The sequence below is a fragment of the Scyliorhinus torazame genome, chromosome 27, assembly GCF_047496885.1.
Source record: "Scyliorhinus torazame isolate Kashiwa2021f chromosome 27, sScyTor2.1, whole genome shotgun sequence".
In the NCBI taxonomy this organism is placed as follows: Eukaryota; Metazoa; Chordata; class Chondrichthyes; order Carcharhiniformes; family Scyliorhinidae; genus Scyliorhinus; species Scyliorhinus torazame.
Window position 1 is genome coordinate 36,894,323 of NC_092733.1, and position 16,166 is coordinate 36,910,488.

At 50.0% G+C, this 16,166-nt stretch overlaps 1 protein-coding gene across 1 annotated transcript in view; it reads right to left on the bottom strand.

Annotated features, from left to right (window-relative positions):
- LOC140403402 (uncharacterized) overlaps window positions 1–13,483 on the bottom strand; it is a 960,939-nt gene extending 947,456 nt beyond the window's left edge. Inside the window, exon 1 of the mRNA XM_072491328.1 lies at window positions 13,428–13,483. Within this exon, the coding sequence (XP_072347429.1) occupies window position 13,428 (1 nt within the window). The 5' untranslated portion in view covers window positions 13,429–13,483. The remainder of the gene's footprint in view (window positions 1–13,427) is intronic.
- Between the last annotated feature and the right edge of the window lie 2,683 nt (window positions 13,484–16,166).

A 16,166-nucleotide genomic window follows, 5' to 3' on the forward strand; every position in this document is an offset into this window, starting at 1 on the left:
CGAATGGGACGCCTCGTGGTGTAGACCCTTTGAATGAGGTTCAGTTGCTTGCAAGCGTGCGCACCTAGCAGGGACGCCCTGTCTGGTTTAACAATCTCGAAGCGTAAGCTTGCTTGTGTGTATCGTTGGACACCTGCAGATGGCAGAACCCCAGAGCCTTGATTGCGTCTCCATTGTAGTCCAGGAGTTTGCAGGCAGCTGGAAGGATTGTGGGGGCTTCTTGATTCTCTTGAAGTCCACCTGCGAAATCAGGTTGGCGGAGGCTCCTCTGTCCAGTTTGAACTGGATGGGGCAGTGGTTGACCTTCATCACTGCATGCCATTCGTCCTCGGAATCCACGGGCAGGATTGATTGGACTCGGGATGTGTCTGAAGTGGCGTATTCGCACTTCGTAATGAAAAAATGAAAATCGCTTATTGTCACAAGTAGGCTAGAATTAAGTTACTGTGAAAAGCCCCTAGTCGCCACATTCCGGCGCCTGTTCGGGGAGTCTGGTACGGGAATTGAACTGTGCTGCTGGCCTGCCTTGGTCTGCTTTCAAAGCCAGTGATTTAACTGTGTGCTAAACCAGCCCCTTAATGCCCACTCGGGAAGTGTTGTCCAGGTATTCATCACCTGGATCCCTCGCACTGCCTGGATCAGAGTCAGGCATTCGGTGTTGCACACTTCTGGTACGCCGCTGTCGGAATTGGGAGCGCTGGCTCCTGACTGGTGGTGCGGATCTGCACAGGGCTGCACAGTGGTTTGGTTTCCCACAGTTTCAACAGCGTTTGCCCCTCGCAGGGCAGTTTTTTAAAAATGGGCGGTGCCACAGTTCGCACACGGCATGACGTCGGCGTCATGACGCTCAGTGCGTCGTTGCGCATGCGCGGTGCGGTTCTTGGACGTCTGCACCTGCGCAGTTCGGCAGCTTCGTGTTCCTGATCGCATTACGCATGCGTCGGGCCCCGGGAAGAGCGCGCGAAATGGCCGCTTTCGTCAATGTGGAGGCGCTGCATCCGGGAGATGGCCTGAACTCCCTCGACCTCCTGGGAGGCTTGTTTTTCACTTTCTGCCGTTTGTACTGTGAATAGTGATTTTTAGATTCTCAAGCACAGTACACGTTTCAATCGCGACAGGCAGGGTCATGTGCTTGATTTTCAACAATTGCTCTCGCAGAGGATCAGAGTGGACTCCAAAAACGATTTGGTCTCTGATCATGGAGTCAGTGATATCACCGAAGTTGCAGGATTGCGCTAGCAGTCTACAGTTAGTTAGATAGGAGTTGAAGGATTTGTCTTTACCTTGCATCCTCTGCTTGAGGGGCTGTTTAGCACAGGGCTAAATCGCTGGCTTTGAAAGCAGACCAAGGCAGGCCAGCAGCACGGTTCAATTCCCGTAACAGCCTCCCCGAACAGGCGCCGGAATACTGGCCTACTTGTGACAATAAGCGATTTTCATTCATTTTGAAGATGTAGCGCTCGAAGATTTCCACGGTGTCCACCTCGCAGTGGCTGTCGAATATGTCCAGGATGGTGTGATACTTTGTTTTGTCCTGCCCTTTGGAAAAGTGAAAGGAGTTGAAGATCTCTATCGCATGGTCACCTGCAGTGGTGAGTAGAAGAGCTATCTTCCCAGCATCGGTCGCACCATTGAGGTCGGATGCATCCATGTATAGTTGAAATTTCTGCTTGAATGATCGGCAGTTCGCACTAAGATTGCCGGAGGTCCTGAGCTGTTGAGGAGCCTGAATCTTGTCCATTGTGCCTGTATTCAGTAGCTGGTTGTCACGGATCTTGCTGAGTTAAACTAAATAGATTGGACAGTCACTCCTGGTATCATGTTGTGTTATGCTGCTTCGGATAACACAGGCTTAATTAAAGGATGCTCCAGACACTGAAATGAGTTCAACGTGTTTATTGAACTATTAACACAGTTCTCAAATGAGATCGACTCTCTGCTAATCTGACTGCAGTAACTCAGCCTAACTGTACCAGCCTGCTCTAAGCCACGTGCTGGGGTGTGTTGCTGCTGATCAACCCTGTCTAACTCTCTGGATGTCTGTCTGTGGAAAGAGGCAGGGTGTGAGTGCCTCGTCCCGTTTATAGTGTTTATGTCATGCCCCCTTGTGGTGATGCCCCCTCTGAGTGTCCTGACTGCCAATTGGTTGTGTCCTATTCTGAATGTTCATTGCTTGCATGTTTGCATATCATGACATAGGATGTTACAGAGATAGGAAGGGTTGTAGGGGTTGGGGAAGTAACAGAGATGGGGAGGGTTGTAACGGCTGAAGGAGGATACAGAGATAGTGAGGTTACAGAAATTGGGAGGGTTGTTAGGGCTGGAGGAGCTACAGAGATACAGAGGAGTGTAGAACAGGAGGAGGTTACAGAGATACAGAGGAGTGCAGAGCTGGAGGAGTTCACAGAGATACGGAGAAGTGTAGAGCTGGAGGAGGTTACAGAGAGACAGAGGAGTGTAGAGCTGGAGGAGGTTACAGAGATACAGAGGAGTGCAGATGTGGAGGAGTTCACAGAGATACAGAGGAGTGCAGAGCTGAAGGAGGTTACAGAGATACAGAAGAGTGTAGAACTGGAGGAGTTCACAGAGATACAGAGGAGTGTAGAACTGGAGGAGTTCACAGAGATACAGAGGGGTGTAGAGCTGGAGGAGGTTACAGAGATACAGAGGAGTGCAGATGTGGAGGAGTTCACAGAGATACAGAGGAGTGTAGAGCTGAAGGAGGTTACAGAGATACAGAGGAGTGTAGAACTGGAGGAGGTTACAGAGATACAGAGGAGTGTAGAGCTGGAGGAGTTCACAGAGATACAGAGGGGTGTAGAGCTGGAGGAGGTTACAGAGATACAGAGGAGTGTAGAGCTGTAGGATTTCACAGAGATACAGAGGAGTGTAGAACTGGAGGAGGTTACAGAGATACAGAGGAGTGTAGAGCGGGAGGATGTTTCAGAGATACAGAGGAGTGCAGAGCTGGAGGATTTCACAGAGATACAGAGGAGTGTAGAACTGGAGGAGTTCACAGAGACACAGAGGAGTGTAGAGCTGGAGGATTTCACAGAGATACAGAGGAGTGTAGAACTGGAGGAGTTCACAGAGATACAGAGGAGTGTAGAACTGGAGGAGTTCACAGAGATACAGAGGAGTGCAGAGCTGGAGGATTTCACAGAGATACAGAGGAGTGTAGAACTGGAGGAGGTTACAGAGAGACAGAGGAGAGCAGAGCTGGAGGATTTCACAGAGATACAGAGGAGTGTAGAACTGGAGGATTTCACAGAGATACAGAGGAGTGCAGAGCTGGAGGATTTCACAGAGATACAGAGGAGTGTAGAACTGGAGGAGTTCACAGAGATACAGAGGAGTGTAGAACTGGAGGAGTTCACAGAGATACAGAGGAGTGTAGGGCTGGAGGAGGTTACAGAGATACAGAGGAGTGCAGAGCTGGAGGCGGTTACAGAGATACAGAGAAGTGTAGAACTGGAGGAGGTTACAGAGATACAGAGGAGTGTAGGGCTGGAGGAGGTTACAGAGATACAGAGGCGTGTAGGGGCTAGTTTAGCACACTGGGTTAATCGCTGGCTTTTAAAGCAGACCAAGGAAGGCCAACAGCACGTTTCGATTCCCGTACCAGCCTCCCCGAACAGGCGCCGGAATGTGGCGACTAGGGGCTTTTCACAGTAAATCCATTTGAAGCCTACTTGTGACAATAAGCCATTTTCATTTTCATTTTCAGAGATACAGAGGAGTGCAGAGCTGGAGGAGTTCACAGAGATACAGAGGAGTGTAGAACTGGAGGAGGTTACAGAGAGACAGAGGAGAGCAGAGCTGGAGGAGGTTACAGAGATACAGAGGAGTGCAGAGCTGGAGGAGTTCACAGAGATACAGAGGAGTGTAGAGCTGGAGGAGGTTACAGAGATACAGAAGAGTGTAGAACTGGAGGAGTTCACAGAGATACGGAGGAGAGCAGAGCTGGAGGAGCTTACAGAGATACAGAGGAGTGTAGAACTGGAGGAGGTTACAGAGATACAGAGGCGTGTAGGGCTGGAGGAGTTGACAGAGATACAGAGGAGTGTAGAACTGGAGGAGGTTACAGAGATACAGAGGAGTGTAGAACTGGAGGAGTTCACAGAGATACAGAGGAGTGTAGAGCTGGAGGCGGTTACAGACATACAGAGGAGTGTAGAGCTGGAGGAGTTGACAGAGATACAGAGGAGTGTAGAACTGGAGGAGGTTACAGACATACAGAGGAGTGTAGAACTGGAGGAGTTCACAGAGATACAGAGGAGTGTAGAGCTGGAGGCGGTTACAGACATACAGAGGAGTGTAGAGCTGGAGGAGGTTACAGAGATACAGAGGAGTGTAGAGCTGGAGGAGGTTACAGAGATACAGAAGAGTGTAGAACTGGAGGAGGTTACAGAGATACAGAGGAGTGCAGAACTGGAGGATTTCACAGAGATACAGAGGAGTGTAGAACTGGAGGAGGTTACAGACATACAGAGGAGTGTAGAACTGGAGGAGTTCACAGAGATACAGAGGAGTGTAGATCTGGAGGAGGTTACAGAGATACAGAGGAGTGTAGAACTGGAGGAGGTTACAGACATACAGAGGAGTGCAGAACTGGAGGATTTCACAGAGATACAGAGGAGTGTAGAACTGGAGGAGGTTACAGACATACAGAGGAGTGTAGAACTGGAGGAGTTCACAGAGATACAGAGGAGTGTAGGGCTGGAGGCGGTTACAGAGATACAGAGGTGTGTAGAGCTGGAGGAGGTTACAGAGATACAGAGGCGTGTAGGGGCTAGTTTAGCACACTGGGTTAATCGCTGGCTTTTAAAGCAGACCAAGGAAGGCCAACAGCACGTTTCGATTCCCGTAACAGCCTCCCCGAACAGGCGCCGGAATGTGGCGACTAGGGGCTTTTCACAGTAAATCCATTTGAAGCCTACTTGTGACAATAAGCCATTTTCATTTTCATTTTCAGAGATACAGAGGAGTGTAGAACTGGAGGAGGTTACAGAGATACAGAGGAGTGTAGAACTGGAGGAGGTTACAGAGATACAGAGGAGTGCAGAGCTGGAGGAGGTTACAGAGATACAGAGGAGTGTAGAACTGGAGGAGGTTACAGAGATACAGAGGAGTGTAGAGCTGGAGGAGTTCACAGAGATACAGAGGAGTGTAGAGCTGGAGGAGTTCACAGAGATACAGAGGAGTGTAGAACTGGAGGAGGTTACAGACATACAGAGGAGTGTAGAGCTGGAGGAGTTCACAGAGATACAGAGGAGTGTAGAACTGGAGGAGGTTACAGACATACAGAGGAGTGCAGAGCTGGAGGAGGTTACAGAGATACAGAGGAGTGTAGAACTGGAGGAGGTTACAGACATACAGAGGAGTGTAGAACTGGAGGAGGTTACAGAGATACAGAGGAGTGTAGAGCTGGAGGCGGTTACAGAGATACAGAGGAGTGTAGAACTGGAGGAGGTTACAGACATACAGAGGAGTGTAGAGCTGGAGGAGGTTACAGAGATACAGAGGAGTGTAGAGCTGGAGGCGGTTACAGAGATACAGAGGAGTGTAGAACTGGAGGAGGTTACAGACATACAGAGGAGTGTAGAGCTGGAGGCGGTTACAGAGAGACAGAGGAGAGCAGAGCTGGAGGAGCTACAGAGATACAGAGGAGAGCAGAGCTGGAGGAGGTTACAGAGATACAGAGGAGTGTAGAGCTGGAGGCGGTTACAGAGATACAGAGGAGTGTAGAACTGGAGGAGGTTACAGACATACAGAGGAGTGTAGAGCTGGAGGAGTTCACAGAGATACAGAGGAGTGTAGAGCTGGAGGAGGTTACAGAGATACAGAGGAGTGTAGAGCTGGAGGAGGTTACAGAGATACAGAGGAGTGTAGAACTGGAGGAGTTCACAGAGATACAGAGGAGTGTAGAGCTGGAGGCGGTTACAGAGATACAGAGGAGTGTAGAGCTGGAGGAGGTTACAGAGATACAGAGGTGTGTAGAACTGGAGGAGGTTACAGAGATACAGAGGCGTGTAGGGGCTAGTTTAGCACACTGGGTTAATCGCTGGCTTTTAAAGCAGACCAAGGAAGGCCAACAGCACGTTTCGATTCCCGTACCAGCCTCCCCGAACAGGCGCTGGAATGTGGCGACTAGGGGCTTTTCACAGTAAATCCATTTGAAGCCTACTTGTGACAATAAGCCATTTTCATTTTCATTTTCAGAGATACAGAGGAGTGTAGAACTGGAGGAGGTTACAGAGATACAGAGGAGTGTAGAGCTGGAGGAGGTTACAGAGATACAGAGGAGTGCAGAGCTGGAGGAGTTCACAGAGATACAGAGGAGTGCAGAGCTGGAGGAGGTTACAGAGATACAGAGGAGTGTAGAACTGGAGGAGGTTACAGAGATACAGAGGAGTGTAGAACTGGAGGTGGTTACAGAGATACAGAGGAGTGTAGAACTGGAGGAGTTCACAGAGATATAGAGGAGTGTAGAACTGGAGGAGGTTACAGAGATACAGAGGAGTGTAGAACTGGAGGAGTTCACAGAGATACAGAGGAGTGTAGAGCTGGAGGAGTTGACAGAGAATAGAGGAGTGTAGAACTGGAGGAGGTTACAGAGATACAGAGGAGTGTAGAACTGGAGGAGTTCTCAGAGATACAGAGGAGTGTAGAACTGGAGGTGGTTACAGAGATACAGAGGAGTGTAGAACTGGAGGAGTTCACAGAGATACAGAGGAGTGTAGAACTGGAGGAGGTTACAGAGATACAGAGGAGTGTAGAGCTGGAGGAGGTTACAGAGATACAGAGGAGTGCAGAGCTGGAGGAGTTCACAGAGATACAGAGGAGTGCAGAGCTGGAGGAGGTTACAGAGATACAGAGGAGTGTAGAACTGGAGGAGGTTACAGAGATACAGAGGAGTGTAGAACTGGAGGTGGTTACAGAGATACAGAGGAGTGTAGAACTGGAGGAGTTCTCAGAGATACAGAGGAGTGTAGAACTGGAGGTGGTTACAGAGATACAGAGGAGTGTAGAACTGGAGGTGTTCACAGAGATACAGAGGAGTGTAGAACTGGAGGTGGTTACAGAGATACAGAGGAGTGTAGAACTGGAGGAGTTCACAGAGATATAGAGGAGTGTAGAACTGGAGGAGGTTACAGAGATACAGAAGAGTGTAGAGCTGGAGGAGGTTACAGACATACAGAGGAGTGTAGAACTGGAGGACGTTACAGAGATACAGAGGAGTGTAGAACTGGAGGAGGTTACAGAGATACAGAGGAGTGCAGAGCTGGAGGAGTTCACAGAGATACAGAGGAGTGTAGAACTGGAGGACGTTACAGAGATACAGAGGAGTGTAGAACTGGAGGAGGTTACAGAGAGACAGAGGAGAGCAGAGCTGGAGGAGGTTACAGAGATACAGAGGAGTGCAGAGCTGGAGGAGTTCACAGAGATACAGAGGAGTGTAGAGCTGGAGGAGGTTACAGAGATACAGAAGAGTGTAGAACTGGAGGAGTTCACAGAGATACGGAGGAGAGCAGAGCTGGAGGAGCTTACAGAGATACAGAGGAGTGTAGAACTGGAGGAGGTTACAGAGATACAGAGGCGTGTAGGGCTGGAGGAGTTGACAGAGATACAGAGGAGTGTAGAACTGGAGGAGGTTACAGAGATACAGAGGAGTGTAGGGCTGGAGGAGTTGACAGAGATACAGAGGAGTGTAGAACTGGAGGAGGTTACAGACATACAGAGGAGTGTAGAACTGGAGGAGTTCACAGAGATACAGAGGAGTGTAGAGCTGGAGGCGGTTACAGACATACAGAGGAGTGTAGAGCTGGAGGAGGTTACAGAGATACAGAGGAGTGTAGAGCTGGAGGAGGTTACAGAGATACAGAAGAGTGTAGAACTGGAGGAGGTTACAGAGATACAGAGGAGTGCAGAACTGGAGGATTTCACAGAGATACAGAGGAGTGTAGAACTGGAGGAGGTTACAGACATACAGAGGAGTGTAGAACTGGAGGAGTTCACAGAGATACAGCGGAGTGTAGAGCTGGAGGAGGTTACAGAGATACAGAGGAGTGTAGAACTGGAGGAGGTTACAGACATACAGAGGAGTGCAGAACTGGAGGATTTCACAGAGATACAGAGGAGTGTAGAACTGGAGGAGGTTACAGACATACAGAGGAGTGTAGAACTGGAGGAGTTCACAGAGATACAGAGGAGTGTAGGGCTGGAGGAGGTTACAGAGATACAGAGGAGTGTAGAGCTGGAGGCGGTTCCAGAGATACAGAGAAGTGTAGGGCTGGAGGCGGTTACAGAGATACAGAGGTGTGTAGAACTGGAGGAGGTTACAGAGATACAGAGGCGTGTAGGGGCTAGTTTAGCACACTGGGTTAATCGCTGGCTTTTAAAGCAGACCAAGGAAGGCCAACAGCACGTTTCGATTCCCGTAACAGCCTCCCCGAACAGGCGCCGGAATGTGGCGACTAGGGGCTTTTCACAGTAAATCCATTTGAAGCCTACTTGTGACAATAAGCCATTTTCATTTTCATTTTCAGAGATACAGAGGAGTGTAGAACTGGAGGAGGTTACAGAGATACAGAGGAGTGTAGAACTGGAGGAGGTTACAGAGATACAGAGGAGTGCAGAGCTGGAGGAGGTTACAGAGATACAGAGGAGTGTAGAACTGGAGGAGGTTACAGAGATACAGAGGAGTGTAGAGCTGGAGGAGTTCACAGAGATACAGAGGAGTGTAGAGCTGGAGGAGTTCACAGAGATACAGAGGAGTGTAGAACTGGAGGAGGTTACAGACATACAGAGGAGTGTAGAGCTGGAGGAGTTCACAGAGATACAGAGGAGTGTAGAACTGGAGGAGGTTACAGACATACAGAGGAGTGCAGAGCTGGAGGAGGTTACAGAGATACAGAGGAGTGTAGAACTGGAGGAGGTTACAGACATACAGAGGAGTGTAGAACTGGAGGAGGTTACAGAGATACAGAGGAGTGTAGAGCTGGAGGCGGTTACAGAGATACAGAGGAGTGTAGAACTGGAGGAGGTTACAGACATACAGAGGAGTGTAGAGCTGGAGGAGGTTACAGAGATACAGAGGAGTGTAGAGCTGGAGGCGGTTACAGAGATACAGAGGAGTGTAGAACTGGAGGAGGTTACAGACATACAGAGGAGTGTAGAGCTGGAGGCGGTTACAGAGAGACAGAGGAGAGCAGAGCTGGAGGAGCTACAGAGATACAGAGGAGAGCAGAGCTGGAGGAGGTTACAGAGATACAGAGGAGTGTAGAGCTGGAGGCGGTTACAGAGATACAGAGGAGTGTAGAACTGGAGGAGGTTACAGACATACAGAGGAGTGTAGAGCTGGAGGAGTTCACAGAGATACAGAGGAGTGTAGAGCTGGAGGAGGTTACAGAGATACAGAGGAGTGTAGAGCTGGAGGAGGTTACAGAGATACAGAGGAGTGTAGAACTGGAGGAGTTCACAGAGATACAGAGGAGTGTAGAGCTGGAGGCGGTTACAGAGATACAGAGGAGTGTAGAGCTGGAGGAGGTTACAGAGATACAGAGGTGTGTAGAACTGGAGGAGGTTACAGAGATACAGAGGCGTGTAGGGGCTAGTTTAGCACACTGGGTTAATCGCTGGCTTTTAAAGCAGACCAAGGAAGGCCAACAGCACGTTTCGATTCCCGTACCAGCCTCCCCGAACAGGCGCTGGAATGTGGCGACTAGGGGCTTTTCACAGTAAATCCATTTGAAGCCTACTTGTGACAATAAGCCATTTTCATTTTCATTTTCAGAGATACAGAGGAGTGTAGAACTGGAGGAGGTTACAGAGATACAGAGGAGTGTAGAGCTGGAGGAGGTTACAGAGATACAGAGGAGTGCAGAGCTGGAGGAGTTCACAGAGATACAGAGGAGTGCAGAGCTGGAGGAGGTTACAGAGATACAGAGGAGTGTAGAACTGGAGGAGGTTACAGAGATACAGAGGAGTGTAGAACTGGAGGTGGTTACAGAGATACAGAGGAGTGTAGAACTGGAGGATTTCACAGAGATACAGAGGAGTGTAGAACTGGAGGAGGTTACAGACATACAGAGGAGTGTAGAACTGGAGGAGTTCACAGAGATACAGAGGAGTGTAGGGCTGGAGGAGGTTACAGAGATACAGAGGAGTGTAGAGCTGGAGGCGGTTCCAGAGATACAGAGAAGTGTAGGGCTGGAGGCGGTTACAGAGATACAGAGGTGTGTAGAACTGGAGGAGGTTACAGAGATACAGAGGCGTGTAGGGGCTAGTTTAGCACACTGGGTTAATCGCTGGCTTTTAAAGCAGACCAAGGAAGGCCAACAGCACGTTTCGATTCCCGTAACAGCCTCCCCGAACAGGCGCCGGAATGTGGCGACTAGGGGCTTTTCACAGTAAATCCATTTGAAGCCTACTTGTGACAATAAGCCATTTTCATTTTCATTTTCAGAGATACAGAGGAGTGTAGAACTGGAGGAGGTTACAGAGATACAGAGGAGTGTAGAACTGGAGGAGGTTACAGAGATACAGAGGAGTGCAGAGCTGGAGGAGGTTACAGAGATACAGAGGAGTGTAGAACTGGAGGAGGTTACAGAGATACAGAGGAGTGTGGAGCTGGAGGAGTTCACAGAGATACAGAGGAGTGTAGAGCTGGAGGAGTTCACAGAGATACAGAGGAGTGTAGAACTGGAGGAGGTTACAGACATACAGAGGAGTGTAGAGCTGGAGGAGTTCACAGAGATACAGAGGAGTGTAGAACGGGAGGAGGTTACAGACATACAGAGGAGTGCAGAGCTGGAGGAGGTTACAGAGATACAGAGGAGTGTAGAACTGGAGGAGGTTACAGACATACAGAGGAGTGTAGAACTGGAGGAGGTTACAGAGATACAGAGGAGTGTAGAGCTGGAGGCGGTTACAGAGATACAGAGGAGTGTAGAACTGGAGGAGGTTACAGACATACAGAGGAGTGTAGAGCTGGAGGAGGTTACAGAGATACAGAGGAGTGTAGAGCTGGAGGCGGTTACAGAGATACAGAGGAGTGTAGAACTGGAGGAGGTTACAGACATACAGAGGAGTGTAGAGCTGGAGGCGGTTACAGAGAGACAGAGGAGAGCAGAGCTGGAGGAGCTACAGAGATACAGAGGAGAGCAGAGCTGGAGGAGGTTACAGAGATACAGAGGAGTGTAGAGCTGGAGGCGGTTACAGAGATACAGAGGAGTGTAGAACTGGAGGAGGTTACAGACATACAGAGGAGTGTAGAGCTGGAGGAGTTCACAGAGATACAGAGGAGTGTAGAGCTGGAGGAGGTTACAGAGATACAGAGGAGTGTAGAGCTGGAGGAGGTTACAGAGATACAGAGGAGTGTAGAACTGGAGGAGTTCACAGAGATACAGAGGAGTGTAGAGCTGGAGGCGGTTACAGAGATACAGAGGAGTGTAGAGCTGGAGGAGGTTACAGAGATACAGAGGTGTGTAGAACTGGAGGAGGTTACAGAGATACAGAGGCGTGTAGGGGCTAGTTTAGCACACTGGGTTAATCGCTGGCTTTTAAAGCAGACCAAGGAAGGCCAACAGCACGTTTCGATTCCCGTACCAGCCTCCCCGAACAGGCGCTGGAATGTGGCGACTAGGGGCTTTTCACAGTAAATCCATTTGAAGCCTACTTGTGACAATAAGCCATTTTCATTTTCATTTTCAGAGATACAGAGGAGTGTAGAACTGGAGGAGGTTACAGAGATACAGAGGAGTGTAGAGCTGGAGGAGGTTACAGAGATACAGAGGAGTGCAGAGCTGGAGGAGTTCACAGAGATACAGAGGAGTGCAGAGCTGGAGGAGGTTACAGAGATACAGAGGAGTGTAGAACTGGAGGAGGTTACAGAGATACAGAGGAGTGTAGAACTGGAGGTGGTTACAGAGATACAGAGGAGTGTAGAACTGGAGGAGTTCACAGAGATATAGAGGAGTGTAGAACTGGAGGAGGTTACAGAGATACAGAGGAGTGTAGAACTGGAGGAGTTCACAGAGATACAGAGGAGTGTAGAGCTGGAGGAGTTGACAGAGAATAGAGGAGTGTAGAACTGGAGGAGGTTACAGAGATACAGAGGAGTGTAGAACTGGAGGAGTTCTCAGAGATACAGAGGAGTGTAGAACTGGAGGTGGTTACAGAGATACAGAGGAGTGTAGAACTGGAGGAGTTCACAGAGATACAGAGGAGTGTAGAACTGGAGGAGGTTACAGAGATACAGAGGAGTGTAGAGCTGGAGGAGGTTACAGAGATACAGAGGAGTGCAGAGCTGGAGGAGTTCACAGAGATACAGAGGAGTGCAGAGCTGGAGGAGGTTACAGAGATACAGAGGAGTGTAGAACTGGAGGAGGTTACAGAGATACAGAGGAGTGTAGAACTGGAGGTGGTTACAGAGATACAGAGGAGTGTAGAACTGGAGGAGTTCTCAGAGATACAGAGGAGTGTAGAACTGGAGGTGGTTACAGAGATACAGAGGAGTGTAGAACTGGAGGAGTTCACAGAGATACAGAGGAGTGTAGAACTGGAGGTGGTTACAGAGATACAGAGGAGTGTAGAACTGGAGGAGTTCACAGAGATATAGAGGAGTGTAGAACTGGAGGAGGTTACAGAGATACAGAAGAGTGTAGAGCTGGAGGAGGTTACAGACATACAGAGGAGTGTAGAACTGGAGGACGTTACAGAGATACAGAGGAGTGTAGAACTGGAGGAGGTTACAGAGATACAGAGGAGTGCAGAGCTGGAGGAGTTCACAGAGATACAGAGGAGTGTAGAACTGGAGGACGTTACAGAGATACAGAGGAGTGTAGAACTGGAGGAGTTGACAGAGATATGGCCATGAAGGGATTAGACAACAAGAATGTGAATTGTCAAGCCATCCTTTTAGTTTGTATGTTGGTACATTCACTGAGAAACACGAGTGAGAGAGATGCTCATTCTGTCCGGGCTGTAAGATTGTGCAGTGAGATCAGAACCCTGTCATTTCTCACCCTGAGCCCCTGAGGTGGGGTGGGTGGGGAGAGTTTTGAGGCAGGACCCTGTTCTCTTGTTGGTTGCTTCCTAGTAAACTGGAAACGGGTGCAGTCGATGCTTTTCCACTCCATTTCCACTCTGGGAAAATATCACTGGAATTGGTGGAATTCCTGGATCATAGACTGTGGCTGTGTTGAAATGGTTCGATTATACGTGGGATTGAGAAGGGGTCAGGGGCGTGTCATGGAGTAGGCCGGAAGTCCACTCTGTGACCAGAACCATTTCCAGGAGCTTCTTCCCCCTCTACACCTTGGCCTAGGTTGAACAGCAGCCTGTGGCCATCCTGAATGTCAACCTCTGATTGTGGATGGTGTCAGGAGCTAGCCCAAGGCCTCTCCGACTCTGTTACTACTCACTGTTAGCTTTTATCTGTGACAGTTCCACCTTGACATCATCCTGCGAGTTCCTCACTTCAGTGAGCATCTGTGTAACTGAAATGAAAGGCAAGAATCAGCTCACATCTCCCGAGAGATTTGCCCAAGTATCTCAACGGATTGTGGAGGGGTTTGCAGAACAGTTGGGTTTGCCAACACCCAATGAGCTCCATATTCAGTTCTCTGCCCGAAGGCTTGTCCGGCCCACACGTTGCGGCCTCCACCCCACGCGTAGGACCCCACCCAGAACAGGAATCAAACCACATGGGGACCAATCTGATCCACACAGGCCATCCAGCCAACTGTACCCCACCACCCAAAGAGTCCCAGTTGCCGTGGTAACATGCATTTGTAAATAGGGGTTGCGAAACTACAAAAGAGACTCCAATTCCTTTCCAGCCCAATGCCGTCCAGTACTCCCTCCCCTGCACTTGCCGCCTGCCACTGGCTCATGGGAAGGAATTTACAGGTCGACACTCAACCTGATTGGCCACATTATGGGCGCACCTTCCTCGGCCATCCAATCCTGGGGTGGGACTCGAACCCGGAGATCCTGACATAGAGCAGGCGTGCCCACCCCACAAGAGCTCCTTACCAAACGCTCCTTCGCGCAATTCATGTCTCCAGAGAACTTTGATGATCAATGCGCCTGATTTTCATCACAGGCCTCCCTGTGGCTCACTCTTGGTTTGTCAGCAGAGGGGGCCGTTATACTGTGGGTCCCAGAGTCGGTCAGGATCAGTTTGAACCCAGCTTCAATATTATCTTCAAATCACGCAGGGGCATTTTGCGATATGGGTCACGGGTCAAGTTTGCCCCCATTTTTTGAGAGATAGTGAGTTAAATACTGATGCAGGGAATGGGGAACTGGGCTCAGTCACAGGGCCCCAGACAGGTTCGGTGTGGTATATGAGCCTGTTGCAGAATGGCTTGATGTTCATGGACTGAATCTGGGCTGTATTACAGGATGGATCAGCGCCTGGAGGCGGAGAGTAGACGGAGAGTCACTCCAGCTTCAGCCCCAACAACAGGCTCGGGGCACGACAGCAAATTACTGCAGGCGCTGGAAATCTGCAGTGAAGACAGAACTTTCTGGAAACACTCAGCAAGCCTGGCAGCGTCCGTGGAGAGAAAAACAAGAGTTTCTATTTCTCGGGATGAAATGTTAACTCTGTTTCTCGCTCTCTCGCGGTTGGGCTCTCTGACCTGCTGAGTATTTCCGGAATTCTCCGTGAGTCTGGCCCACAGTGTGAGATGGTCCGGTCACCCATTGTGTCTCCATGTTACTGCAGGGGAGGGGCGGGGGGGAGGGGGGTGTACAATGGGCTGCGGATACGTCTGTTTTACAATGAGGTTCAAACACATGACTTCCAGCGGCAGGATTCCCTGTCCAGTCACACAGGCTCTTCTCCCATCTTAACATTTCGCTAACAGACTCAAGTGATTTCCGAAGAGGACCCAATGATGGCGGCGGGGGGGGGGGGGGTAAATATTCCAATCGCAGGAATCGCCGCGGGCCTGGTGGTAGATTTGACAGACCATTCAGAGGTCAGTTGACCCGTGGGCGGGAATCTCAGGTCACGCGGGTGGGCTCTTTTGACGATTCCTGTGATTTCTGTCAGGGCTTGGAGCGCCACGGTGGCTCAGTGGCTAGCACAGCTGCCTCACAGCGCCAGGGACCCAGGTTCGATTCTGACCTCAGGTGACTGCCTGTGTTTAGTCTGCACGTTCTCCCCGTGTCTGCGCGGGTTTCCTTCAGGTGCTCTGGTTTCCTCCCACAAGTCCCGAAAGACGTGCAGGTTGGGGGGGCGGGGGGGGGGTTACAGGGATGTGGCAGGGGAGTGGGCCTAGGTAGGATGCTCTGTCGGAGGGTCAGTGTAGAGTTGATGGACCAAATGGCCTCCTTCTGCACGAGAGGAAGTCTATGGATTTTCTGTGAATTTTATGTGTATTCCCCAGGGAAAGTCTCCAGGAATTGCTGGAGGATTGGCAATGATAACTGTATCCTTCTCCACAGCGTACCACAAATCTGTTTCCATCACTGTCGAGTTGTCTCTCCCTCCCGGGACCTCTTCCACCATCTCCTGGAGGCAATGGCAGGAGACGTATTGCTGCCTTGTTAACTCTCAGTGGTGGCTTTGGTTCGTTACTTCGGAAAAGCATCAGATATTCTGCAGTTAGTTTTCTCCCATCCAAATACAAAGAGCTGTTGGGGGGGGATTTGCCTGAGGAATGTTAACACTTACTGTTCTTCAGCTGTGAGAGGTCAGTGCTCAGTTCAGTGAGTGAGCTCCTCGTTTCCTCCGACGTTCCTGCAACTGGAATTTGGGGTGAGCTTTAGACCTTGAGGTGGCATCCGTAGCCTAACATCATTTACATTGGCAACATCCAGAGATTTCTCATCATTGTTCACTCATTGTATGTAGAGGAGGCTATTCAGCCCCTTGAGAATCGCCGTTCTTTTATGTCAGGTCCGGTCTGTACCCCATTTCCTTTCGATACCCTGATCCACCAACAATCTCAGTCTTGAAAATTGGAGAGTTTTAATTAACCTTTCCCGTCCTGCCTGGAGGCTCCCCTCCAAGTCGCTCACCATCCTGACTTGGAAATAGATCGCTGTTCCTTCACTGTCGCTGGGTCAAAATCCTGAATGTCCCTCCCTGACAGCACAGTGGGTGTACCCACACCACATGGAATGGAAGATCTCGCTGGCAGTGCGTT